Source organism: Diachasmimorpha longicaudata, chromosome 17, assembly GCF_034640455.1.
Source record: "Diachasmimorpha longicaudata isolate KC_UGA_2023 chromosome 17, iyDiaLong2, whole genome shotgun sequence".
In the NCBI taxonomy this organism is placed as follows: domain Eukaryota; kingdom Metazoa; phylum Arthropoda; class Insecta; order Hymenoptera; family Braconidae; genus Diachasmimorpha; species Diachasmimorpha longicaudata.
In genome coordinates, this window is record NC_087241.1 from 2,913,842 (window position 1) to 2,940,785 (window position 26,944).

At 36.2% G+C, this 26,944-nt stretch overlaps 1 protein-coding gene across 1 annotated transcript in view; it reads left to right on the forward strand.

The window, feature by feature from the left end:
- LOC135170640 (uncharacterized) overlaps positions 1-26,920 on the forward strand; it is a 54,232-nt gene extending 27,312 nt beyond the window's left edge. Inside the window, exons 4-7 of the mRNA XM_064136643.1 lie at positions 1,944-2,132; positions 9,547-9,620; positions 16,872-17,084; positions 22,438-26,920. Of these exons, the coding sequence (XP_063992713.1) occupies positions 1,944-2,132; positions 9,547-9,620; positions 16,872-17,084; positions 22,438-22,548 (587 nt within the window). The 3' untranslated portion in view covers positions 22,549-26,920. The remainder of the gene's footprint in view (positions 1-1,943; positions 2,133-9,546; positions 9,621-16,871; positions 17,085-22,437) is intronic.
- Positions 26,921-26,944: the final 24 nt, after the last annotated feature.

The following is a 26,944-nucleotide window of genomic DNA, read 5'->3' on the forward strand; positions in this document are numbered from 1 at the left end:
CGTGAGCTGAATAATCGTTTGAGTTATTTTTAGGGAAGATCGTAGCAAGAAATAAGGAGAGATCCTCGAGAGATCAGTCTGTTCATCAAGAATAATTATTCTGAAGATCTTCAACATCAATTCTGGTTTTTAGATTTTTTTTTAAAGGCGTTTGTCAAAACATGGTGTCCCAAGTGACATTCAGAGTATTTTGTAAAAAATATTGTCTTCCAAAAACGTTCCAAAGAATATTTTTGGGTCGCAGAGAGAATTTATGAAGATCTTTCGATGATTTGTCTGAAGATTTCTGAACGATCTTTGACTGACAGAAGTATTTCGAAGTATTTTCGTTAATCTGTGGTTCCAATATAACCACAAACAGGAATTAACTGCTGATGATCCTTCGGGGTCACCAGGAAGATCTTCAGAAGATCTCGAAGACAAGAAAAACACTTCTACGAGAATCGGTTGTGAATTTGTCCTTTTTTCTTCGCGATAATCCTGGAACAGGGAAAAATTGAAGCGATCATCATCAGTCATTTATTCAAAATTTAATTTGTTTGATTAAACAATACAAATTACATTTTCATTGTCACATTTGATGACTTTGGACTAACGAATGACCAAGCGCTACGTGACACGTTCTCGGCATTGATTAAAAACGTGCTATTCTCGTAAATAGTATACGCGTCGAGGATAAAACTGAATTTAATATTTAAGTTTTATAGTCGGCTTAATCCACCTCCAGAATCAATGATTGTTCATAAAAATAAATAACCGGGTATTGGGTTTACGGGTAATAACACCGGCCAAACGTGCGTCGAGCTTGTCACTGATATTGACGGCATAGATTCCACGGAATGCCTTTTCATTTTCGATATGACGTGGACAAACGTTGGAGCACTTTGTCATATATCCAAAGAATTTATAATCGTTTTAGGTCAGCTGTTTGTTGCAAAATCGTCAATTGCTGTTACCCGCAGCTGCCAATGATGTCAGAGGGAAAATCAAACTGGGTTGTGTACGGTTTAATAATTTTCGTGATCTTCATTTAAACGATAATTTATGAAATCATCATCAACGACCTCCATTGAATGTTGGGATTATATTTGGCCTTGAGAATGGAGACTGAAGGTCATTACGTGACATTGAAATTCAGTGGTTCATTGATAATTAATATAATGGGAATAATGGGTTGGATGCCAATGGCGTTCAACATCGAAGGTCAACATCCGACATTCAGAGTTGAGATACAATTTTTTATGCCATCGTATCCAGCATTAAAAGGCAGTCGCCAACAGTCGATGTCGATGCTCCAACTTTGGATGAACAGGACATTTTCGAAATTCAGTTGGAATTGCTAGAATTTTTTGATATTCCATCCTGAGATCTGATATTGTACGTCGGAACTTAACATGAACAGACGTCATCCGACATTCGATGTCGCATCAATCGACTTCGAAACTATTTTGACATTTAATATTTAATATGAAACCCTTGATATTCGATATTGTATATTCTCTTTGAATCATTTAAATTTGAATTAAATGTTATTCGACATTGAATGCTGGTTTGCAACATCCGACATTCAATGTCGCACCAATCAACTTTTTAAAACTAGTTCGACATTCAATATTTAATATAAAACTCTTAATATTTAATATTTTATATCCACTTTGAATCATTTAAATTTGAATTAAATGTCCCTCGACATTGAATGCTGGTTTTCAACATCCGACATTCGATGTCGCACCAATGAACTTCAAAACCCCGCGAATCCTGACCTTCTCTTCCTAAACAGACAGCAACAATCCGCAGACGAATAAAATCCTGTTGATCCATTCAAAGACTTCAACATTTTTTTGAAAATCCAATTACAGCATGACCAGTGAAAAAAACAGTGACTCTCAATGAACACACTCTACATTCTTGCCGCACATTAAAAAAAATCTCTTTCATTTCAGACTCGGAGTACGAAGAGGAGCAGACACCTAGATACAGACCGGACTCGTTGGCGAGTCTCTGCAGGGCGACAAGATTTACCGAGGCTGAGTTGAAAAGAATATACCGGGGATTTAAAGCCGAGTGTCCCACGGGTGTTGTCAGAGAGGACACCTTCAAATGCATTTACTCACAGTTCTTTCCCCAAGGAGGTGAGCCATACTTTTTTTTACTTTCATTAGTCACGAGGATGATGAATAGCTGGCGCGAGAGAATTATCACTGGTGTCAGCGGTCTTCCCGTCAGTGGTACGAATGTATTTTGGTCAGCCGTCAGGATATTTCCCCTGACCCGACCGGACATTCGAAAATTTATAATTATATTTAAATTATTCTGTTTCATTTTTATGGTAACTAGCGCGAAGCTTGCGAGTGACAATTACCTGGAAGCTTTTAGTGCTCCCTTCACCGGCTGAAGATCTTCCAAAATTCTTCAGAAGAAACATTGAAAGGTCTTCGGAAGTCGATATTTGTGAAGATGTCCTGAACTTGACTTTGGAAAATATTTTTAAAAAGCTCTCTTCTGAACGCATCTTCAAACAAAAATTGTCTTCCGAAGATCGTTCGATGATTCTTCTGACGATCCTGATAGATCTTCAACAGACAGAACCTTTTGCTGCAGGAGAATTCAGAACCTCTTCAACCACGAAAATGATCTCTCGATGATCTTCCGAAGAATCTTTTCGGATCCCCAGGGAAATCTTCCGAAGATCTGTCGATGATTCTTCTGAAGATTCCAAATAGATCTTCAACAGACAGAAACTTTTCTGCATGAGAATTCAAAACCTCTTCAACCACGAAAATGATCTCTCGATGATCTTCTGAAGAATCTTTTCGGATCCCCAGGGAGATCTTCCGAAAATCTGTCGATGATTCTAAACAATAATTTGTGTACCCGGGAAAAGAAGACACAGTCAGACGAGATTCGATGAACTTAAATTCTTCAGACTATTATAAGTCCCTTAAAAAGTTCAAGGGAAACAGTCATTTTCTCCGGAGCGAAATTCTCATTTTATCCTCAATATATCGTACCCCGACAAAATCAGCGCCAGCACAGGGTCAATATGGGGCATGGGTTCAAACGAAGGGAGGTAAAAGCGAATATTTACGGTCTTGCGAAACGTAATAAAAGTGTCTAAAGGGGCTTTTGAGTAAATGGAATACGTCGATACATCTTCACGAGCCGTCCTGCAATCTACAAGCTCCGGATTTTCATCCATTCCCGAGATTCTTGGTGCGCCTTCACCGAAAGTAACCCAGGAATGCATAAGTAATCCCTCCCTCTGCCTTAATAATTTTTTTTCCATAATCCTCTATTTATGAATACCATGAATATTCCTGACCCAGTCTAGCTCGTTTTTTTTTTTTATTATTCTTCATTTAGCCTGACACAATTCCATAACTAACGGATGAAAAAATGAAGCGAGTGGAGTCGTAACTGTCATCTGATTCGGCGGACGAGGAACGCACGCGTGCGCCATCTGGAGTGACGCGCTGACATTAGGGGTCTTGTTATACATTTGCGCCTGGGGGTGGCGTAATCAAAAGCGCAATCAGTGCCCACATGGAGGGATAAAAAGATGAGGAGAACGGAAGGTTCCGAGGAAATGTACATCCGTTGATGGTGATTACTCGATTGTCCGGTGTTTTCATTCTGTTACGGGGGAAAATTCAGTTTGTGAATATGTGAAATGAGGAGTTGGGGGAAAGTTATGATAGATATTCCAACAACAAATGCATGAAACCCTTGAATATTAACGTAAAATCAATGGTAAAAAATATTTTTGGATCCGGTACCTCCGAAACTTGTGATCAATAAATTTTTAAGAAAGATCAGGTCGAAAGACGCGAGCAAACGACGCCATATTTTTTTTATGTCAATTAGGCGAATAAAAGTTCTTTCCACCGTACTATTCTGAGGATTTTTGGCCACACTAGAGAAATAATGCATTGTGATCATTAGTGAATTTCTAGAAAAATGTTCGATAAGAATTTACGATCAATGTAACCGCCTTGTATTCTACCATTTGTATGCAAATTAAACCCACCAGGTTTGAAAATGCTTAATAAAAAAATAAAAATAAAAAAAAAGTCGCCATGTTGAATCGAATCGGAAGGGGAAACAGCACTGATCGATCAATCGATACGGGCTGAGCTAACGGTCAATCGAGTTGGTCGACCGAATAAACTATTGATTTCCTATCGAGTCCCCAGGAACTACCAATCGATCGTTCAAATTATCTAACAGATTCCCAAAGAATTTTACTAATTACGATTTTGGACGGTGAAATTAAGCCGAATATATGTGCACACTTTTGGTGCTTTCTAATTTACGGTATGAGTTCAGACGAAAAGTAGAACAAAGCTTTGGGATGAGCTGGGGCGACCAGACGTTTGGAGTATGACTCAACCAGGCAGATGAGCATATTTACCAGGGTCACCCTAATTAAAGCTAAATTCAGCCTCATTCTACAGAAGCATGCGACGGTGACTCTTCAGTTTGCCATCGGGAGACTACAATGACCAATTTAATTATCTCCTGCCACAAAGACTGTTGCAGCGAATCCAGTGAGAACTCAAATTATTTAGGGTCTATTAACCTCGATATAAATAATTAGATATAAACGAATACCATCGTCTCTCGCCTTCAAAATCTTCAAAAACATCAGAAAGTTGTCAATCTTCGGTTGAAGATAAAATTCAACGACAACTTTTTCTGATCTGAATATTTTCCAAAGTCATCTCCAGAAAAAACCAGATTTTTCTCCTCCAAAAAATATTTTTGACTCATCAGAGATGTCTTTTCATCTCCACAATAATTTTCCTACACACGTTGCTTCCAAAAACTCTACGAATCATCAGTTATTATCCAGTGACCTTGAAACATCTCTAGTACAGTGACGCCACCGCCAGACGGCGCGACCACAGCCACTCGGTGGCCTCCCCTCACCATTCCCTGTTTCTCGTACTAAAAATAACATAATTTGCCGCTCGTTATTTATCTTTCTTCTTCCTCAACGTTATGACAACCCGAATGTTGTCATGATCTCAACAACTTCATTATTATAATGTTGATCGGATCACTCGGCGATAAAACATCCCCCGGAAATTTCAATTGAGTCTCGTCGACGGTGAGAAAACAATAACGTTATTGCTGATGTTTGTTTGTACAGCAGTGGTGCCAGGGGATACAAATAACAATGACAGAGCTGTGTCATTGTTACCCTCTCTTTATTAGCATTAAATTTTTTTTTGTTTCTCTTGTAGAATCGAAAGGGAATCAGATGATGCGATTCAACGAGCAGTAGCCACTCTCCTCTTGTTTTTACAGGACTAATGCCAGGAGATAATGGCTTTTGGAAGCTCTGGTGGTTTTACTCCTCGGTGTTTTCTTGTTATGTATTGAACGCAGGCCAAGTCCCCGGGGAAATTCAAGTCAAGCTGGGGAATAAAAGTGAAGGATTGCAGGGGTTACTTCAGAGTTCACTGGGACTTTATCAATAATGAGGTGTAGAGGGTGGTGAAGTTTATCGGACTGCTCGGAGGATGAATATGACGCTTTTGGGAATACGATGAGATCAATCTTTTTTCATTCTTCAATCTCAGAATTTATGGGTGGAGAATGTTGAGTGGGTGAACTGGTCTGGTGGTGAACGGTTCGAATGATTCATGAGGAAGTTCAATGGTGCGGAGTTGAACGGTCTCTTCTGGAGTTTCTTGGTGATGATGTGAGTCCAGTGGTGTGGAGGTGATGATTGGTATGGGATCATTCGATCTCGCTCGATTTATTATCAGCTGTTGTCATGAAAGGAGGATTCCTGATCGTTCAATCAGCACTGGGAGGACAAGGGTCAGTGGAGGATGTTCTTAGAACTCTGCACATCATTTAATTATCGAAAGTTTGAATGTGAAGAGTGTTTTAAGTAATTGATTTGATTGAGAGTGGAAATCATTGAAGAACTTTTGATCTTCTGGATTCATCAAGAGGAAGAGCAGTTGGAGAATCAGAATATCAGAGTTGGGAAGATTCAACTGGAGATCATTCTTCATGAATGATTTCTTTTTCGAACCTCACAGTCTCCATAATTTTTTATAAATTCAAAAAAATTTACAAGTCCAATTATCCAAGGAATCAATATTCGAAAAATGAATGTACATTTTACAATACGATTTCAATTGTTAGAAATATTTTTTCCAATGCATTATTCATTCAGTCATGGATGCATGTAAATCTCGACTGATCTCCATTTGTTGCATTTATATTATTATAAATTCAGCAGCACATTCACTGAGAATAAAAGACATAACTGTCGGTCCTGTAATGATTTAAACTCCTTTATCGTCCATTGTTGGAGATCCAGTCGAGGGTAATCTCCCCGACAGGCAATGTCCTGTGGACCAGAGAAATTCAAGAAATTTTTCTCAGTTTCCAAGAATAATTTTAAATGAAAATCCCAGTGGAGTTGGTGCGCGCAGTCTGCTTTCATAATCAAATGAAAAATTGAAATCCTGGGGTAGATACATGGGCTCCGGAAGCCGAACAGAAGTTTAAATGTAAATTTGAGTTGAACTTTCTGAGAAAACATTTGCCATTTCCGAGTATTGTGTGCCTTTGACGGCATGACATTACTTGAAATTTTAAACATTTTTATGTTTTTCTTATTTCACGATTAAACAGATGGTCCACTGATCATGCAAATGTACAGTAATTTCATTTAAACGAGTGCAGGAATTTCTTTCAATTATGAAAGGATCCTCATTTCCAGGAATGATACAGTTGTCTTTTGACGATTTAACTGTCGAATAAGTTTGATATTTGTTTATTCGGGGCAGGCACTCGAATCGTTACAACTGGAGATTAATTCCAAGGAGCGAGATGTTCTTCAGATGAGTTGGGTGTTACTCGTTTTATTCGAGCTTTATGACCAGACTGGATAAGGTCATTAAAGGATGTCCTCGAGAAGAGGCTTTTAAAGAGACAGGAGTGAGATTCCTTAGTCATAAAGTTAGTGGACGACTAATGATTGCCTTGATTGTTAAGTTTTTATTAGTCGATTGCTGTAAACACGATTCACATTGCTACAACGAATATCCTTCGATGGAAGATCCTCCGGAAATCTTCAGAGGAAGCATCAAATATCTTCGGAAGATCTTCCTGGGAATTCCAAAAAAATCTGTGAAAGATATTCGGAAGATGATTTTTGTTTGAAGATATTCCGCGTGAAAAATTTCTGTTTGTCAAAGGTTCTTCAAAAATCTTCAAAAAAATCCTGGAAAGATCTTCTGAAGATCTACCTAGTGATCCTCAAAGATTCTTTGGAATATCTTCGGAAAATATTTTCTATCTGGAGATATCTCGCGTAGAAAAATTCCTGTCTGTTAAAGATTCTTTAGAAATCTTCAAAAAAATCCTGGAAAGATCTTCTGAAGATCTCTCTAGTGATCCCAAAAGATTCGTTCGAATATCTTTGGAAGATATTTTTTATCTGGAGATATCTCGCGTAGAAAAATTTCTGTCTGTGAAAGATTCTTTAGAAATCTTCAAAAAAATCCTGGAAAGATCTTCTGAAGATCTGCCTCACGATCCCAAATACCCTTTGGAAGATCTTTGGCAGACAATTTTTCTACCCATCAATTTTATCATTTTTTTTGCATTTTTTGGCTTTTGGCGCGAAAAAATTTGGTGTCATAATGTGAGACACTAACAATTACTCGAATATGGAAATAGTTCATAGATCATTTTATCGAATATTTTTCCCACCTGTTATCTCTATGGAAGAATAATACCAGATGCAATTTCTCTTCTTTTGTATCAGCAGCGCAAAAATCCATGAAAGCTGCATACATCATTCTCGGGCGTCAGACCATAATTTATGGATGCATGGAGTACGAAGATTGATGGTTATGGGTGATTCGACGCTCATAAAAATTTTGACGCGAATCAATCGATTGTTGGAGGGGAGGGAGCAGCATCCCTTGTCCTAGTCTCTCGCCCGTGAGGTTCCTCGAAGGGAAGATGGACCTTCGAGTAATTATTCGCGAGAAGGAGGAGGATTTCCTTCATTCGGAAAAAAATCGTGAGGGGAGTTATGATTCGAACGTTCGATCATTTATCGACAATTATAAATATATTCATCTATTTAATGAATATGAAAAACACCTGTGACCTTGTCCCTTGGGGTGGGATGATAGAGAACAGTTCTGGATGTCCAGCTGTCAGAAAATTAATTTTAGAACTTGAAGAAATTTATTTAACAGCTCTGGGGTTTATTTTATTCCGTCAGATTATTTGAAGAACACAAACTTCTGAATTCCAGAAATTGTTATCGAAGACTTGAATTTTTTTTCTTTGTTGTGATGAGTAAAATTAATTTAAATTCTTAAATAAAATTGGGGGAACGTTAATCTGTCGGACAGACATTATTCTGTGAGTTGCGAATAAATTAAATTTAATTAATTGCTTTTTTCTTCCGGAGAAGGAGAAACCTCGATGAGTACAGGGACGCGCTCGGCAGATGGCGTCGTAGTAGAAACTTCTGTCTTGAGTACCTTCAACTCAAAATGTCCCAAAAAAATTTTTAAAAACTGCAACTGTGTAAAGAACTTATTTTAATTGAAGAATTGAATTAAATGACTGAGCTTAATGATTCTTAATTCTCCCGGTGGATAAAAATCAGTGACCACATTTAACAACGAAATGTACTTCACAGAAGTGTCACGCGAATGATACATCGATCCTTGATCTACCTGTGATAGTTTTCCATTTATAGACTGTCATTTTCAATATGTTACGATATTGCACGCGATATTTGTCACTCAGTCTCCGCCAGGCCCCAATATTACTATGAAGCAGGTGTGAAACGGGGTCAATTTTCCGAAGGGGATGAAAAATTCTTCCTGAGGAAATGACACGAAATTTTAAATCTAATGGAACTCACATTTGAATTATACACGTTCCATCGATTTTTTTCATCATGAATACCACTCGAATAATTTCATAACTTCATAATTATTTCAATAATTATGAATCATAATTTAGAAAGAACTAAATCGCTAGCCAAACAGTCAATGACGTCAACTCAATTCTAAGTGTCTAATGATCTTCGTGCATTTCTTCCGCTTTGCGACAAAGATTTTGGAATTTAACTTTCATTTTTGAATTAAAAAAAATTCTTCGACTCCTCCAGGACACATCAAGTCCCCTCGAACCAATCACCGATTTTTTAACAGAATAAATTGAAGAAATAATTTCATTCAAATTAATAATCTCCCTCCAGTGAAATCTATTCATTCTTACAAATAAATAATCTGAAGGGGTGAATTTCGAAAATATTTACCATTCATCATTCATCACCTCTAAATTAAAGAGGTTATGCCGCCTCTAGTACAGGGACGCCACCGCCAGGCGGCGCCGTTCATCACCCCCTCCAAATCCTCTGCGTTAGTCCTCTCCGAGAAACAGTTTCTCATCAACAATCCTCTTCACAAAAATATTAAATAAATATAATAATACTGTAGGAAGTTTTAGAAGCTCCTAATACCTGACGCATTATCTTCTTTGTTTCAGCGAATACGAGCCAATACGCCCACTACGTCTTCAACACCCTGGATCAAGATCACAGTGGATTATTGAGTTTCGAAGTGAGTGCTCTTTATTAATAATTTTTCCACTCTGAATTTTCCTTCTTTGAAATTAAATTGACCTTCTCACTTCCGGTGTGAAGTGCGTCACACTCAGTTATTCATGAAACTCCGATACAGGACAAAGGGAGGGGGTGGAAAGCGATGTGAAATTTCCTGGAGAAATGGAAAAATATTACCCTGCGATATATTCTGCTGTTTCCGCTCTCTGTCAACCCCCTCACCCCCCTGAGGATTCCATCGTACGTCGTCAAACTTACGGAAAGTCTTCTAATCCCATTAGTCTTTGTCTCCCCATCGTCAGAAATTCATAAGCGGAGACCGGAAGTCTATCTCATGACTATATTCCCCATCCCCTGAATTTTTCTCCCCGTTTCACCCATCATTGAATCATTAATCGCAATTGATGATGTCGAGGGTCAATGACATGTAATGGGGTCAAGGGAAATAGGTTCTTTATTCAAATATCCGGGTACTCGGAGTTTTATGACGGACGCTACCCCCGAATAGGGATGATCTACCCTTTGTGGATTATCCGAGGTTCTTAAGGGTGTTGTCGTGAATAATATTTTCTTGGCATTTTTTATTTAAATTTTTGGGGAGAATTGTTGAAGGGAGAAGCTGCAAAATAATTATTTTTTATTTGAAATCCTCCGATTTGAACTTTAGATAGAAATTTTTTTAATTTTTGGAATTCGGACAATTTTTTACTTTACATTTTTTTATAGGAAACGTCACGAATTAGAATTTTGGATCACCAGGGCCACCATTAGAATTTTGGATCTTCAGAAGAATCATTAAAAGATGATTCTTCTGAAGATCTTCGTAAACACTGTCCTGAAAGTTATTATTCAATAAATAAAATGTCTATAAAATTTTATTTATTTATTCTGACAGTGTAATTACACTTTCATTCTCCACATCATTAATTTTCATTAAATTTTCAATCACATCGTTTACAAAATCTCATCAAATTTGATAATTCAATTATCAAAAATACTATTCAGTTCTACATACCATTTTTCAATTCTGCGAATAATTTTTCTACAACAAACAAACGCATTATCCAAATAATAAATTAAACTTTTCCAATCAAAACTTTAATTTTCCTCTTTATATGAAATTGAAATGCCAGGAAGACTTCCTCCCTCCATAAGCAGTCGCTTTTTCCCTAATTTCCGTTCCTTGACGATTGAGCTGTGATTTTGACCTTCGACGATGGGAAAAAAATTGGAGACCCGCGAAGCTGGTGAGGAAATTGCTGGCGCCGCAATGGCGAGGTGTAGTGCGATTATCAATGGAAGTGAGGGGAGGAATGAGAAGGAAAAGTTGGAGAAAAAATATAAAAGATTCTTGGTACGGAATTTAATTGAAAAGTTTTGCGGAGGCGTCGGGACGTTTTTCAGTCCAGGACTTTAATGAAGGTCTTAATGACTTATTCGAGCCCTCCTGAGGGCGGGCCTGGGGAGGGGGAGGGAGGGAAGAGTGTAACGGAGTATCAACAATAATCAGGTTTATTTGCATGAGGGATGCGTGTTGACAGGATCGTTTGGATGTAGTCACAGCTATTTGCTAAGAGAACACTGCGAGGTCTGTTGATTATGAAGGAATATTGGCATTAGTTATCCAAACATTTGAAACTGTTTTTTTTAACGTTAAAGAGAACTAAATTACACTAGAGTACATGGAGAGGAGTATTCAATAGGGGTGGGTTTGTAGGGTGCGTTAAAGTGAGACCTCTGGGGAGTCTGAACTCTCCCATTCGCCTATTTCGCAGGAATTCAATAGGAATCGTTAGAAAATAGTGGGATCAAGATAATAATATTGGACTCTATGAAAAGAGAAATTGATTTCTCCAGCAGAATCGAAGTTTAAACAATTAAATTGTTATGAGAAAATAAACGAGAATTGAAAACCTGAGGAGTAAAAAATATTTGGAGATTTTTCAGAAAAGGGAAATGTCACTGAACCGGTCTGTTCCAAAATCTAATGAGTAATCGCTGATTGATTATTATATTAATTCTGTAGTGAAATGAGTGGACATGTCAAGTCCACGAAAATAAAAATCCCAGACTTTTTGTCGAACGTATTCAGGGAAAATTATCGTATCGTGGGGTAAAATAGCTTTAATTGTCCAGCAGAAAAAATTTTTTTTCTAATAAAAATTTGGTGTAATGTCTGGAATAAAATCTGTATGTAAAACTCGGGCAGAAGTGATTTCCTCTTTCGCTGGGCTGAATCATAATTCAATTTTCCATTTCATCAGAAGTAATCAAAGTGGAATTATCGTAGGAGATTCAATCTTCCATATAAGAGGATTACTATTGAATCGTTGCATGTCCTTCGGAATTTCTTGCAAAAGTTTATTCCATTCCCCTAGACTAAACCATCTGACCCTTCCAGAAATCCTGGAAGAGCAGTAATCCTCGATTCACCGCAAAAGATTATAAATCAAGAGAAATTGAAGTTTTCCCTTTTGTCAAACTTGAGATTTATATGAAATTTTTTGGGTAATTATTTCTAATTAAAACTGGAGAAACAAAAAAATTATTCTCAATTAAAAAATATTATTCTCAAGACCTCATCGTAATGGAGTTTATGACACGTAAAATACCGATGAAAAGGTACGATGATGATGCGTATCACTTGTTCGCAATCTAGTAATTACGGTAATTATAAATAATGGATGTGAGTCATTGGAGTCACTCTATTTTGATGGCCCAGACAAAACACGAAAATCCTCTCACAGTCCTTGAAACGAAATCCAGTGTAAATTGCGCTTTGTACGTCTGATTCAATCGCACAACTACTCTCACCTCGGGCTCAATTTTACAACCCCTCGTAATTGGAGTGTTCGAACAGGGTGTACATCAACTTTCAACAATGAAGTCCTGTGGAAAAAAAATTAACTCGTGTATTGAAACGAATTAATCGTTTGCAAGAGTTTATACTCGAAAAAAAAACACCGATTTTTGGAAGTTTATATCGAGTGAATTACCTGATCCGTTACATTGACCAAAGTATTTCACATATCTGTAATTGAAGAAATGATTCACTCGAGTACTGTTGCCATTAAATTCTTAAATATAAAATTTTTAATTACCAGTAATAATATTAATGAAGACTCCAGAAGATAAAATAATAGAAATGTAATTTTTTTAAATTGAAAATTCAAATCAAATATAATATATAATATATAATATATAACATATAGTATATAATATATAGTATATAATATATATGAACCAAAGCTTCAAATTTCCACCCCCTAAACAATAAAGAAAACACGTAAATCAACCCCTAACAATTACCTCCATCCCCTGCATTGTAAAACGAGTCATAATTGACAGCGTTAATTGCCGACGTTGAGCCAACGGTTTATCCCGCCGGCTTTCCCAAACTTTCCAAATCCCCTTCCTCGATTACCAGCAACATGACAAGTTGGCGAACATCAGCTCCGTCAGTGGTATTTCCTGATACATCTTCCGAATTGAGTTAAGAACTTGGCTTTTAGGATACAGGGCCCATCCCTTACCCCATCATCATCCTACCCACCAACTCATTTATCCCCCATCTGACTATTCGATGTTATTCCATCTTCAATTTTCATCATCGAAACAAACTGCATCATCCTGAAATACCAGGGGTGAAAAGTTTATTTAAACTTTACGTTGCAAATCGCATGAGCAACACCGAGGGACTTGGAGAATGCGAATAGGGTTGGTTTACACGATGTATCTGGGTCAGGAAATTATACGGGGGATTCCCCTTCGGGTTCTATTCCTGCGGTGAGAGACAATACCGTTAGTTCCCTTCTCTCTAGTTGTAGGTCATCATGTTTCGGGGTTGAACAGTCAGTAGTGAAAATTTTGTAAATTAAAAGAGAAAATTTGTAGTTCTTCAAACCTGAGTTTGTCATTTTTTTAGATGTGTCGAGACAATCTTAAAGTTTATTTCAAAATTTATTTCATGGTAGTTTATCAGAATTATGAACAAGTGATTTTGAATTATGAACAAATGATATTATAATTTTGAGCAAATGATTTTTCCTTGAAATAATCACAAAATTAACAAAACCAGACGAATGATTTATCATTTTTCACTATCACGGCACAGAATTAAGGCCCAAAATTTGGAAGAGTCGACTTTCCACTCAACCCCCAATATAGTCCCACAGATTTTGTATTTTCAAAGTCATTCACTGGCCCCGGAAAAATAATTTCTGAAAATATTGAAATTTTAATGCTCTGTAAACGGGATTTTTTCCAAAATTATTTGGGACTCATCCCGAGGAGGGGGCCTTAACAATTCATCGAGGGCATTGCCAACAGACGCCCCACTCCTCATACATACGATTCCCCATAAATTTGGGACGTCAAGTCCCACCCAAACCATTTAAAGTCCTGATTATCATCGCAGCGTTCCCTAACAGAATTAGAGCGACGTAAAATAAATAGTAAAAAAAAAACTATAGCTGGAAGTGCCTCAGTGTGGGTACACCCTGAAAATAAATTGTATTTGGAACCCCTGGGGACCAAAAGTACCTGACAATTGAAGATAATTGGTTCCAATCCAAGTCAGTAAGTTTCACGGTAACACGAGATGATGGGTTATCCCGAGGGTTATTCAGTAGTTGAAATCTTAAAGGGGTCAGACAGGAGGTGAAGCTACCGCAGACAGGTTTCCCGAGCCGACCACAAACCGTGAGTGGTGTGTACCCTACCGGCATTACCAACCCCCAGTCATTCAGTTGAGTTTTTTAAACCCAAAAATTATTGAGTGTATAATATATATTATATATAATATATAACATAATGTATAAAACATATTATATTATATTTTATATATGATATGATATATCATATATAATATTTCATATATTTGTTAATATTCATCATTATTTTTTTCTCCCAAGAAAAATATTTCTCATTATAATTATAAATATTATTCACTTCAAATCGATAAATAAAAAGCCCTCAATCACAATTACTAAAATAATATAAAAATTGTAATTACACAAAGAGAAAAAATCTTAAACAATTACGTACTACTTCCCTAATCTACCAATCAAAACAATCTTCAGTAATAATTACGAAACACTCAGGCATTTTTTTACTGCTCCATAATTTCTACCGAATATTGTTTTCACTAATTAATTACGGAACAGCCACGTAATTTTTCAAAACTTTTTTCTCTCCCTCTATCTCAAATTTCCCAAAACAATAACAACAAATGCGTAACAGCTACCAAGACGTCAATTAAACATTGTTAATTATCCAGATTTTTTAAACATTCTCCTGACGCAATTTAGCGTCCAATCTCGATGATTAATATCTCAATGTATTCAACCCCTTCCCCCCAATCTGAAAGTTTCCTGGATATCCTCGACTGGCGCACCCTAATGAGACCCCTCCCCCCCAGTTAATTAATTCGCCACATCAGCCACCTGACGAGACAACCTACGAGACACTTTTGACATTTACACGATGAAAACGCTCGTGTTACAACCGACACACTGCGGTTCTTCCTGATGCATAAAGTTTAGATTCTGGGATGTAAGTAAGATTAAGCGTTCTTGGGGTGGGATATATGCCGGGTCTTAGTGGTCCAACTGAAATTTATACAACGTCCAAGGCTCCACCGTACCCCATCCACCGTTTTCCATCCCCTTTCATCCTCACGGAGTTGGTTTTCCTCCCTTTTCCTTTCGCACCCGGCAGCACGTGCCGTTACCAACGTCTTTAACTCGAGTTTTGCTCATGTTTTTTTAACAGGGAGCTTGCAGACCGATTGAGCTTTGTGAGACCGAAAAAGTAAATGGAAATAAGGGGGAGCAGGGAGAGAAAAATGTTGTAAAACGGGGGGATGATTTTTTTATTCAAACAGTCAGGGTTTTTCAATAGCAATTTATATGGAATCCATTATCAAATTGTAGATTAGGTATATCTAATCGTTATTTACACTTTAACTTCAAGAGTAAACAATATTTCGAAAAACGAAAGGGACGAAGACATAAAATTAATTAACATTCCAATTATTTAATACATCGAATCGAAAAATTCTGTGTTCAGTCCATTCCTTTAATTGAGAATTCCTTTAATTTTTCACATAAAAAAATTTGCCATTCCATATGAAATGGCGACATTCATTAAAAATTTCATAAATATCTGGACCGACTAAAAATCCATTTGAATGGATTGATCCATTTGAATAAAAAAAAATAAAAGAACGTGAGATCAGCGAAATAGTGATCCCCCTGTAAAACCATTCGAAATGTAAAAGCTCGAGTGTTTCTGCCCTCGTAGTTCACAACCCCGGAGATTTTTTTCTCCCCAATCCAGAGGTTGTTTAATATGCATCAGCAATTATGGGAATAAAATAAAAAAAAATCTGAATTTCCAGTACAGTGGAAAAAAACTCAAAGAGTATTATAAAAATTTCAGTCATCCAACACCGCGGGATATGCCCTGGAGCCATCATTTTTCAGTTATTCTCTCCGGTTTCCGGGCTTTTGGTTCAACCTAAATACATTCACATAGCACATGTACATCTGTCCTCTTCCTACGTCTATTCTTTGCTTCATTTTCCGGACGCTATTCGCCTTTAACAACCCAATGCTTGAGGCACTTTTATTCTTTTACGTGACTCGAGGCAATTTGCCGCATCAACAGCTTCAGGATACGTGCTTTTTTCTTACCGAGGTAGCATCCTCAACGCACTCGAGATCCATCTCTACGGATGGGTCTAACAATGCCCGAGAAGGAGCGATGACTGCTTGTTATTGGGGCAGTCTCCATTGGCAGAATTTTTCGGACTGATTTGGCGAATGGGAATTTATTATTCTCATCTAGAGAAATATTTAATCAATCGTAAATATATCGTATCGTAGTTTATAAATAAAAATTAATAAATAAAAAAAATTGGTAGAGCTGTTACCACTTTTTTGTTGGGGAGTTCCCTAATTTTTACCTAAAGGTTCTGGGAAGGAATGGGAATTTATTATTCTCATCTAGAGAAATATTTAATCAATCGTATATATCTCGTATCGTAGTTTATAAATGAAAATTAATAAATAAAAAAAATTGGTAGAGCTGTTACCGATTTTTTTTTTGGGGGAATTCCCTAATTTTTATCTAAAGGTTCTGGGAAGGGTAAGTCAACTTATCTCGTTTTTCCACTTCAGTTTGTTATAATTTAATTAATGATGGAGCAAGTTAAATTAATAATAATTTAAATTTTTTCTGTTTTCAGGATTTTGTGACGGGATTGAGCATATTGTCGAGAGGATCCATGGATGAAAAACTCCGGTGGACATTCTCTCTGTATGACATCAACGGCGACGGCGCTATCACCCGAGAGGAAATGACGGACATTGTGACAGCTGTCTACGAACTCATGGGGAAATTTTCCGATCCCAATATGGATCACGAGGGCGTTCGCAAAAAGGTGGATCGTATGTTTCAGGTATGATAATACATTTTATTTTAACTACAGAATAAATCCACTGAAAAAATTCTAGTACTCACCAAATGGTTTTTGGTGATGAAATGAATTTTATGGCACTCGAACGCTTTGGATTTGGTGAAAAAATCTTTGCGTTAAATTCTAAGCGTTGGAATTAAATCAAAATTGGATTTTATGAGATTCATTTTGTCTCTGTGTAGAGGAACCTCCCGAAGGATTTATACTTCCTGTAGATTTTCTTCTATCAAAATCCATCTATTTGGAGACAAAAAATCCAAAATATAATTCTCAACGTTAATTTCTGACGTCTGGGAAATATTTATTATTTCAATTCTTTATTTCTTAAATCCAGTAATACCTGACAGTTCTGATTACATTTAAATTACGTCGATTATAGTCTCCTAGAACATGATCATGTGATACATAACTTTGAATGAACTCCAGCAATAATTATGAGCATTAAATAATTCATCGAAATCGTTCCCTCAAGAAAATCAGAAATTTAGAAAAACTAAATTATTAATAAAGTTTATTCAAGGTCACGTATCAAATACTCATCTTCTAGAGTAACATTGATTATCGTAATCTAGACCTAACTGGGTTCTCCTTGGCAATAATCAAACCAGGAAATAGAATTTTGAAAAAATAAAAATTTCTCTGAACTAAATCGACATTTCCAAAAAATCATTTTTTTTCTTCGTGAGGTCCTTTCGCACCTGCACATCTCCACTACCGATCTCTAAAATCAGATTATCCAGTGGTCGAAGCCCGAACCAAAATTGAATCTTTCGCCCTGAGCGTGAGTGCATTCAAAAGTACTTAACCGAAGTCACTTACATCTGGGTCGGTCTAATACAGCCGGAGGTGGGTTCACCGAGATGACAGACTTGGGTTTCAAGTCGACGGCTTCTCGGACTATTTACCCACGCGGTTGCTCAGGTATCGGGGGTACAGACGTGTGTGAGGTACATTTCGAGTAGTTCCGAGGGCTCCAGGAGTTTCCCAGCGTTCGGAGCTAATGTTTGTCGGAGAAGTCTCAGTTGATCTTGAGCAAATGTCTGAGTTGCCACTGCCACAGTATTGTCATTTCGAGAGCTTCAGGAGATTGCTGGTGATGTGGTAATTCATGGTAATCACTGCTTCGATACTGTGATTGATTAACTTATTCCATTTCAATTAAAATTATCTGAATACCTGAATTGCTGTTAATTCCTCATTCGTTGCATTCAGAGAGCTTTTGGTGGTACCCCCAGAGATAAATATTCAGTTTAAATTACGAAATTCGTAGTTGAATCGATTCAGAATTAGATTCAGAAATTTTATGTGTTAAAAAATTTTTTTTCACTGTTTAGAAAAATCGTCAAAGTCCTGTGACCCGAGGACTTCACTGATAACCTGATAAGACCCTCAGCAATGATTAAGACCCCACACGGTGATGAAAAAAAATGTGTGGAGCTTAATGACCGGAGAATAAGAGTTTATGAGACTGATTGCAACGAACGAGCAGCGCATCCCGTGTAATAACATTTGACGCGTTAATGAAAATGTAGAAAAGCGACTCTAATTATGCAACTGGCACGTGGCTAGCGTCCCATCGAATTCAATTGTTCCAATTAATTACTGAATATATATTTCGTTAAATTGATTGATAACGCAGGTGATAGGGGCGCTTTGGTTGAAATATGAATCAAGAATAATGTAAAAGAATAAAAGATAAAAATTGGAGAAAAAATAAAATTGAAATGAATATAAAATTGAAATAATAGTCGAAACGTGGGGAATGGCTCGAGGAGTCGAGGATTGACGGTTAAATGAAAACTGGGTCGAAAGGAAGATGTATATAGGATCCAGTCGATGAACGACTCCCTCGAAAATAACTTGTAGTATTGGCTCGTGAGGCTGGGGTGTATTATTCATCATGTGAGGCTCGTCATTATCTTAATTCTTTCGGTGTTATTGTTGATATTATTTGGGATATTAATTAATGTATATGTCGCAGAGTTCCTATTTTTTATTTAACTTAAATCAATATTTCAGTCTGGGACATTTATTGGATCCACATTATTTTCTTATCATTTATTTTTTTTTACGATTTTGGAATTTATTTTCAAAGAAAAATGCGAGATTTGGACGTATCTGATGTTCAGTATTTCAGTGACGTGTCAGGGGGATGAAGGTGATGGTTTATCTGTTTTTATGGTATGATTTAAGATGGAGTGTCGCCCCGGTGGCTGATATAAACCAGAGAGATTATAAGCTTAAGGTAGCTCTACCCTTTAAATTAATTCGAAGATTATCGAAAACTGCAGAAAATTTTTAGAAAACTCGATCATGTCTGGAGTCGTAATTGACAGAGAATTTGTTGGAAAATTTGGCAACTGGGAATATTCAAAAATAGCGTACCCCGTCGATAAAATATCGAACGAAGGGTTGAGCCACTTCAATGCAGAGACCTCGAAAAAATTTTCCACCAGTACCGTAAATTTTCCGCAATAAATAAGAAAATTCAACGAGGAAGTGGTAAAACGAGATCTGACTTTTAACTGTCGATCAGTTTTTATTGAATATCTCGGAATCCAGGGAAGCTATCAAAATTTTTATTATAACATTTTTTGTGGAGCACATTGAGTGCTACAATAAATGTCATGACAAGAAATTCGATATCTCTATTAGATTCCGAGATATCGCTCAAAAAGTCGGCTAGGACACTGTGAACTTATCTCGTTTTTCCACTTCGCTACTTAATTGACTCTTCGTCGTCTATTTTTTGCCATAATTTTCGCAAAAATTACCGAAATGATTCATCAGCTCAACCATTACGTGACTAGTCACGTTCTTTTCCCCTATTTTTCCCCGTTGAGAGGAAATAAATTCATGCGCATCGCAACATCTGTGCACTTATACTCAACAAATGGGAGGAATAATTCCCTTCCCACCCCCACAAACCCTTAAATGGTAGAATTTTAACGAATCGACGGTGCAAATCCTTTGTTCCAATTTGTATTTCAAATTTTCTTTTCACTCACTTTTTCATCCACCCAATGTGCAATATGCGGAATAATACTGGGTTTCCGCTATCGAGTACTGGATTACCCGAAACAATAGTCGAGATTATCATGTGGTTCACACTTTTTCAGACTTTGGATTTCAATTAAAATGAGAGGACTATTCACAAAATTCTATTCTGGGATTTTCTGACGAGGCAAAAATTGGGACGAATCAATTTTCCCATTCGTGAGGGTGAAAATAGAGAGAATGGAACTCATTGAAAAGCAGAAAATGTATTCCAGGGGATGTTTATTCGTGTCCAATGTATTTCCCTTTTTTTCATCTGTATTTATTTACCAAGTGGTATTTTTTGTTGAAAAATTTAACCCGTTAGAGTTAATGAGAGCGTAAAACCTCATCCCCCAATTGTCATTGAGTGGATTTAGTGAAAAAACTGTGCGACGCATTTTTAATTAAAAACTCTGTCTAAGTTTGAATGGACCTGATTCATCCGAACTGTGAATTGTAATTAAATTTTCGATGAGTTGATTAATTAGCAGCGATTGCGTTTCGTTCGATTCATCTGCTTTTTTTCAGGGGATGAAAGGTGTGAAGAGTTCTCGGTGGAGTGTTCTAGCATTTAATTTCATGGATGATGGAGGCGACGTCAGGGGATGAATGAAAAGTGATTATTTTTCCATCCAAAAGGGGAGAAAATGGGGGTAGTAATATTATTGTGGGGTGAGGTGTGTTGCACTCATTAAAAAAATCCTCTATTAGAATAAGAAAAAGTCTAACGTTTTTTCTTATTAATCTGTTTCGCCTGAGACTTGAACTTTCATTAGAACATAATAAACAATTTAACTAGGGGTGTGGTGAAGGGGGTGTAGCATTATGAACTTCCTGATTCGCCTATTCCGCATAAAAATTCAATAGAAATTGCGTAACTAAAATTTATTAAATTTTATAAGTTGATTAAACTTATAAAATTTATTAAATTGTTATTGTCTCGTTTTTTTTGAGAATTTTTATTTTATTTAAGGCGGATAATAAATAATTGGTAGTTTAAATACGTAATAGTGGTCTGTAAGTGGTCCTGCACACAGTCAATGTTATGGTTCCAAATATTCCGGAGGGCACCCTCGGGCTTTATTTTGTTTTCGGGAGTCGAATTAATGAGGCGTGAAGGAACGGCGCGGATTCTAATTTGGAGTGAATTTGCATATTTGCGAATTGGGGTGGAGAATTTTGTGAGAACCGTGGGGAGAGGGGGGGGGGGGGAAATGTGTTGGAATGGAATTTTCATCAGCGCAGCACTTCGGCTGGAAACAATTTTTGAGTTTTCGGTTTTGTAATGGAAATGTGTAGCTCTTGCGAATATAAAGCTGTCGGTGAAGAAGAAAATTCAATGAAAATTATTTGAAACGATAATTGGAAAAATAGACTTTGGAAATATTTATAAATTTTTTAAATAGATTAATGTTCAACACATTCCATCAACGATTTTATCTCGTATTTAATTGTAATTCAAGCGTAAGAGGCTCAGACTACCCTACCCTTAATTTTTTATATCTCTTTTTTAAATCTATTCGAAATGGGTCACAGGAAAAAAATCCCGGGTTTCATGGGGTTCAGCACGTGATGGGGGTGCGTGGCATTATTTTTCCAGAGTCACATTTTGTTTACAAACAGAAATTCCGAAATTTTTGATCGATTAAAGAATTTCCACTCTGCCCCACCCTCTCCTCCTATCTCAGTGTCATTCAAAGCTCTTATTATGAAAAGTATCACGCGACACCTTGACATAATTAATGTTGACTCATTTTCACTTAGTCCTGAGCTTTGTTCCATTGAATGCCATCAGTTTATAAGTGCACATATTTTTTATTTCATAATTAAACTCCTGTTCGGTATAATTCAGGATAATTTCACATTAAATTGTGAATTAATTGAAAAATTGTTCTTCTCACATCTAAAAAATTACAAACTATACTGAATATTCACGTTTTAAATCCCATACTTGAATTTCAGTGTAATTATCCGACTGAATTTAATTTGATGTCCTGTTCCGGAAAATTACAAGTCAATTGTCCATAAAATTTAACTAGTGGAAAATTGTGTTTGTATTCCATATAGTGTAGTTCCACTTGCCAATAAATTCGCAATGGGCTGCTGACTAATCATGTGAAATTCGTTGTTTATTGAATTTTGTTGAATTCTATTTGTTAAAATCTTTCGATTATTCTGGTGAAGATCTCTGGAAGATCTTCGAGAGACAAAAATTTTTCTACGCGAATTTTTCTACGCCATTTTTTCTACGCGAATTTTTCTTAATAACGTTAAATAATTATTCATTGAATTTCAGAAAATGGACGAGAACAAGGATGGCGTTGTGACCCTAACCGAATTTTTGGACGCCTGTCGCGCCGATCCTGAAATCTCAACGTCGATGGCGGCCTTGGACACGGCCTTCTGACACGCGGCAAAGAGAAACCCCTCGCCATGGACCTGATAAAGTCCATTCTGAATTGAATAAGCTCAAATATTTTAAAACTCATCTCCACGAAGAGGGAGTTGGACACAAGCCTTCCAGTGCTGTTTCCAAAAATTGATGAAATTTTGGTCCTTTGAACGAAGCAACGGCTGAACGATGAAGAGAACAAGTCGTCGAGTCATTGAGAGGGAAAATGATAATTGTAACTTGACAATGGCCGAAGCCCTTTGGAATACTTGTACCCAGTGGGAATGAGGGTCGAAGTTTGATTGCAGAAGCTGAAACTACCGGAAGTTGTTCTTCGGCGGATGTAATCCTAGTTTTCTCAAGGTTTTATTGCATCGCAGGACTTGGAAATGCTCGTGAATCTACGCGAAAAAATATTCTCGATATTTCTGTAGATGATTTGTGTTGACATTGAGAGGATTAATTTGTAGTTTGATAGATTGATGAGGTTGAAATACGCGGATGATTCGATTAGAGAAAAACAAGCGGGAAATTCCTGTCTGGGCGAGAGATTTTTCATAGGAATTTTACTTTTGAATGTATTTTGATGATCAGTTTTTTTTGTGGTTTTTAATTTTTATTTACGGAGATTAAGGGATGAAACTTGACCTGATCGGGGAGAAGTCAATTCTTCTCCGAACAGCGTTGGTTTCATCCCTTAATATTCATTAGCAACGGAGAGACAATTTTTTAATAAACGATGAATTATTTAGTTGACACGAAAAAATTGAAAATTTTCATTTCCACGATTACTGTTTCCATTCGACAGTAATAAATTGTTATAAATAATTTTTGGTTATTAAATACTCGAACACAAGAACTATTGTATATTGTAAGAATGAAAAATTACTCATTCATTATTTTTAATCAATGTATTTATTTACATTTATTCCCCTCATGATTTATCGTCAAAATTCCGGGGACTCATCTGCAATAAAAACTAACAAATGACTCGTTTTGAAAATTTCAAACTTTCAAAGCTCTCAAACGACAGAATTAAATCTGCGCAAGATGTTTTAATTTTAACTCCAGGAAAAATTAAAAAATTTACTTGAGAAGCTGGCGATAAGTAAATTGTCGATACGTGACAACGATTTATTCATAGAAAATGAGCATATATTTTTTTTCATGATGTAGAAAATAATTCGGGAAATGAAACAAAAAAAAATTGTCTATTGCATATCACCGTTGATATCGTTCACCACGTATGGTACAAAAATATTTGTGAACACTCGAGGAAGGGAATGGATGTTGAAGTGGCAGAAAATATTGTGACAACCAGCATAACCATGCATCAGGGATTCTTTGTCGATAAATTTCACGCGTCAATATTTTTGTTTAATACGCGAGGATATGAAAAATGAGGGGAGAGGTGTGGCATTGGGGATATCCAAAATGGGATGACCGAAAATTATAGTTTTGGGGGGGGGAGAATGACGAATTGGTCGGCTGCACAATTTTTTTTATTGAACGAAATTATATAATATGAGAACCGAATGACAAATTGTTATATATATATATCTATATATATTTACATTACGATTTGAAGTCATAATTTATTCAGTACAACCAGGTACATATTTTATTTGTATTAAAAATATTATTTGCGTCGGATAAATCGTTTATTCAAGTTTTAAAAAATGTAAGTTCGTATTAACTAATAAGTTTATGTAATTAAAATAATTTCATTGAAATAAAGCGACAAATTACGAAATACTAATTGTTAAGGGGATCCCCTAGGATATCCCTAATCATTCAACGAATTTCACGTATTTTGAGGTAACCTGGGCAGCCATAACAAAAAAAATGTTGATGAAAAACTCGATAAGAGAACGTTAATTATCGCTCGGCCGTGATGGGCTTTTCTCTTAGGGTGTAAACACGTAAACGTAAAACAATATGAAATATTTATTTTTGTGACTGGTTAATGATAACAAAAAACATAGCTAACGATAAGTAAACATAAGGGTCTGGGCTGCTAATGATCGTTTATCACATGCGAATGGGGAAAATCCATTGAACTGATTGTTTTTTTTTTCGGTCGAGACTGAACGGAAAATACTGAGGGTTGAGACGTTTACGAGGTCTTCTCAACATCATTTTTCATCACTGCCTAACTTTGAAATTGTATTTATGAATAATGGGGGTGGAGACATCTGATGCATCAATTTTATTGATTGATTAATTCGTCGTTTCGATGAAAAGTTGAAAACTACCAGAAATTTATTCGTTAAATTCATTTGAAAATCTTCCACAATTTATTTATTAATTGTAAGACCTCTGGGATCTTGTTCTCTTCAAAAAATTTAAACAACAATGTTTTTCATGTTCATGCGGTTGTTCACGACTCATCAAAACCTGAAGCTCTTGACGTACGAACAATTTCATAGATCAAGTGGGAAAAATTCTCAATTTTTTTTCAGTTTCCAGTGGAAGAAAAATTTTAAAAAGTAACGAACCAAGAATTTTCCACGAACAATGAGCACTTCTATACGATTTTCAACATTCGATATTGAAAGATGAAAGTTTGAACAAAATTTCTCCGCTTTTTCTATTAAATTCTTCGACTGCGTCACAATTTCATTCGACAGATAAATGAGACCTACGTTAATATCGATTTTTAGCAGCGCCTATTAGCATTAAGATACCTCTTAAGACGAGATAACCCGAGATGAAACATCGAAACGTTATCTCATATCAACTCGATCACTACCGCATGTCTTTGAAAAATGTGTTTAAAAAAAAAAATGTTACATTCATCGCGACTATCCCGGAATCCCCTGGACTGGAATGCAAGGGGTTTACCCTAATTTGCATAATTAAGTCTCTGATGAGAATCTGAGGTACAGGTTCAGCGCTGAATAAACCACCCCTTTTAGTCCCATCCCCGATGGGCGGGATAGCCCTGGTGAGACGAACGTTATAGCGATACCGATAGAGACGATAAAAAATTATGAAAATAATCATCTGTAATCTATGACTTAATGTAGAATCTAGTCTCTACGGTCATTGCTGTCACTGTTATCTGTCAGAATTAATATATTTTTATTCATTTCGAGAATATTCTCTGATGCTCGAGATAAAAATGAAAGTACGATTTTTTTTATGTTTGGGGAAATCAAAGGTATTTTGGGGAGAAGTTGTAAAGGAATTAATTTTATTTAACTCGCGAAGAACCTACTTCCGTTAATTATTAAAACATATTTATTATTACTAAAATAATATTATGTCCCATCAGCTCATGCCCTATTTTACTGAAATTTCTAAAAGAAAATGTTTCAAAAAATCAATCAATTTATTCAATTCAATTATATTATATTGATTTTCCTCAATTTAATTACCTCAACAATTACATTACATAAATAAAAAAAATATATTAATTGTAATTGATGAAATCAATCAATTTTTCCATCTAACTTATTTTTTTTTATATTTCCTACGCTATTTTCTTGACCCACATTTCCAATTTTCTAATGTCATTTCTCGTATTGAAAAAATCAAATGAAAAAGACGTTTTATATTTTACAACTTGTCCCCAAGAACATAAACAAATATTGAAATTAATTTGACAGAGAATCTCATTTAATCTCCAGTGAAATAACGATACCATTATTATGATCTTGAATCTTCCTGAATGTACCTAGAGATACTATTAACCATTAGTAATTTTAAAAAACTATCTTCACTATATGCAAAAAAATCTTTGTCTCGATGGCTTCAACTTGCATAGATTCTCTCAAGATAAATACATAGGTAGCAATAAAATATATACATCCTCTACACGACTGGACAGACGCATGTCAGGACGATGGCAATACGATAATTATTAATTTATTAATAATTTCGGGGTGGACAACGGGAAAATGACGCTGTCAAGTCGTTTGTTATGGATGACTGAGGCCAAACTCGATGAACGATAAATATGGTCCGATGGTCCAATCATAGACTAGGAGAGATGGTAGCCTAATCGTTATTACCCGTGATTAATCGACCGTACGATTGATCCATCATGGGAGAGAAGAAAATTATACTGACGTTGAATCTGAGAGATTTGAGGATGAAGATGTGCAATAATAGGACGACGAATATATTTTCAGTGTAAATCGAGTGTAAATGTCATAATGAACATTAAAAGGGAATTACCTGTTACATAGCTTTAAATAGATGAGATTAACGAATTGAAATTGATTTTTTTTTGGCTGATAAGCAATTTTTATCGATGGGACAGATGGGAAATCAGTGTCTGAGAATACGTGGATTATTATCAATTGTGAATTCAATTATTCTGGTGTTGATATCTGTAATTGTTTGTCATGGAGATATACGTCAAGTCTCTGTTGTTGAAGAGGGAGAGAAAAATTCAGGAGTGGAG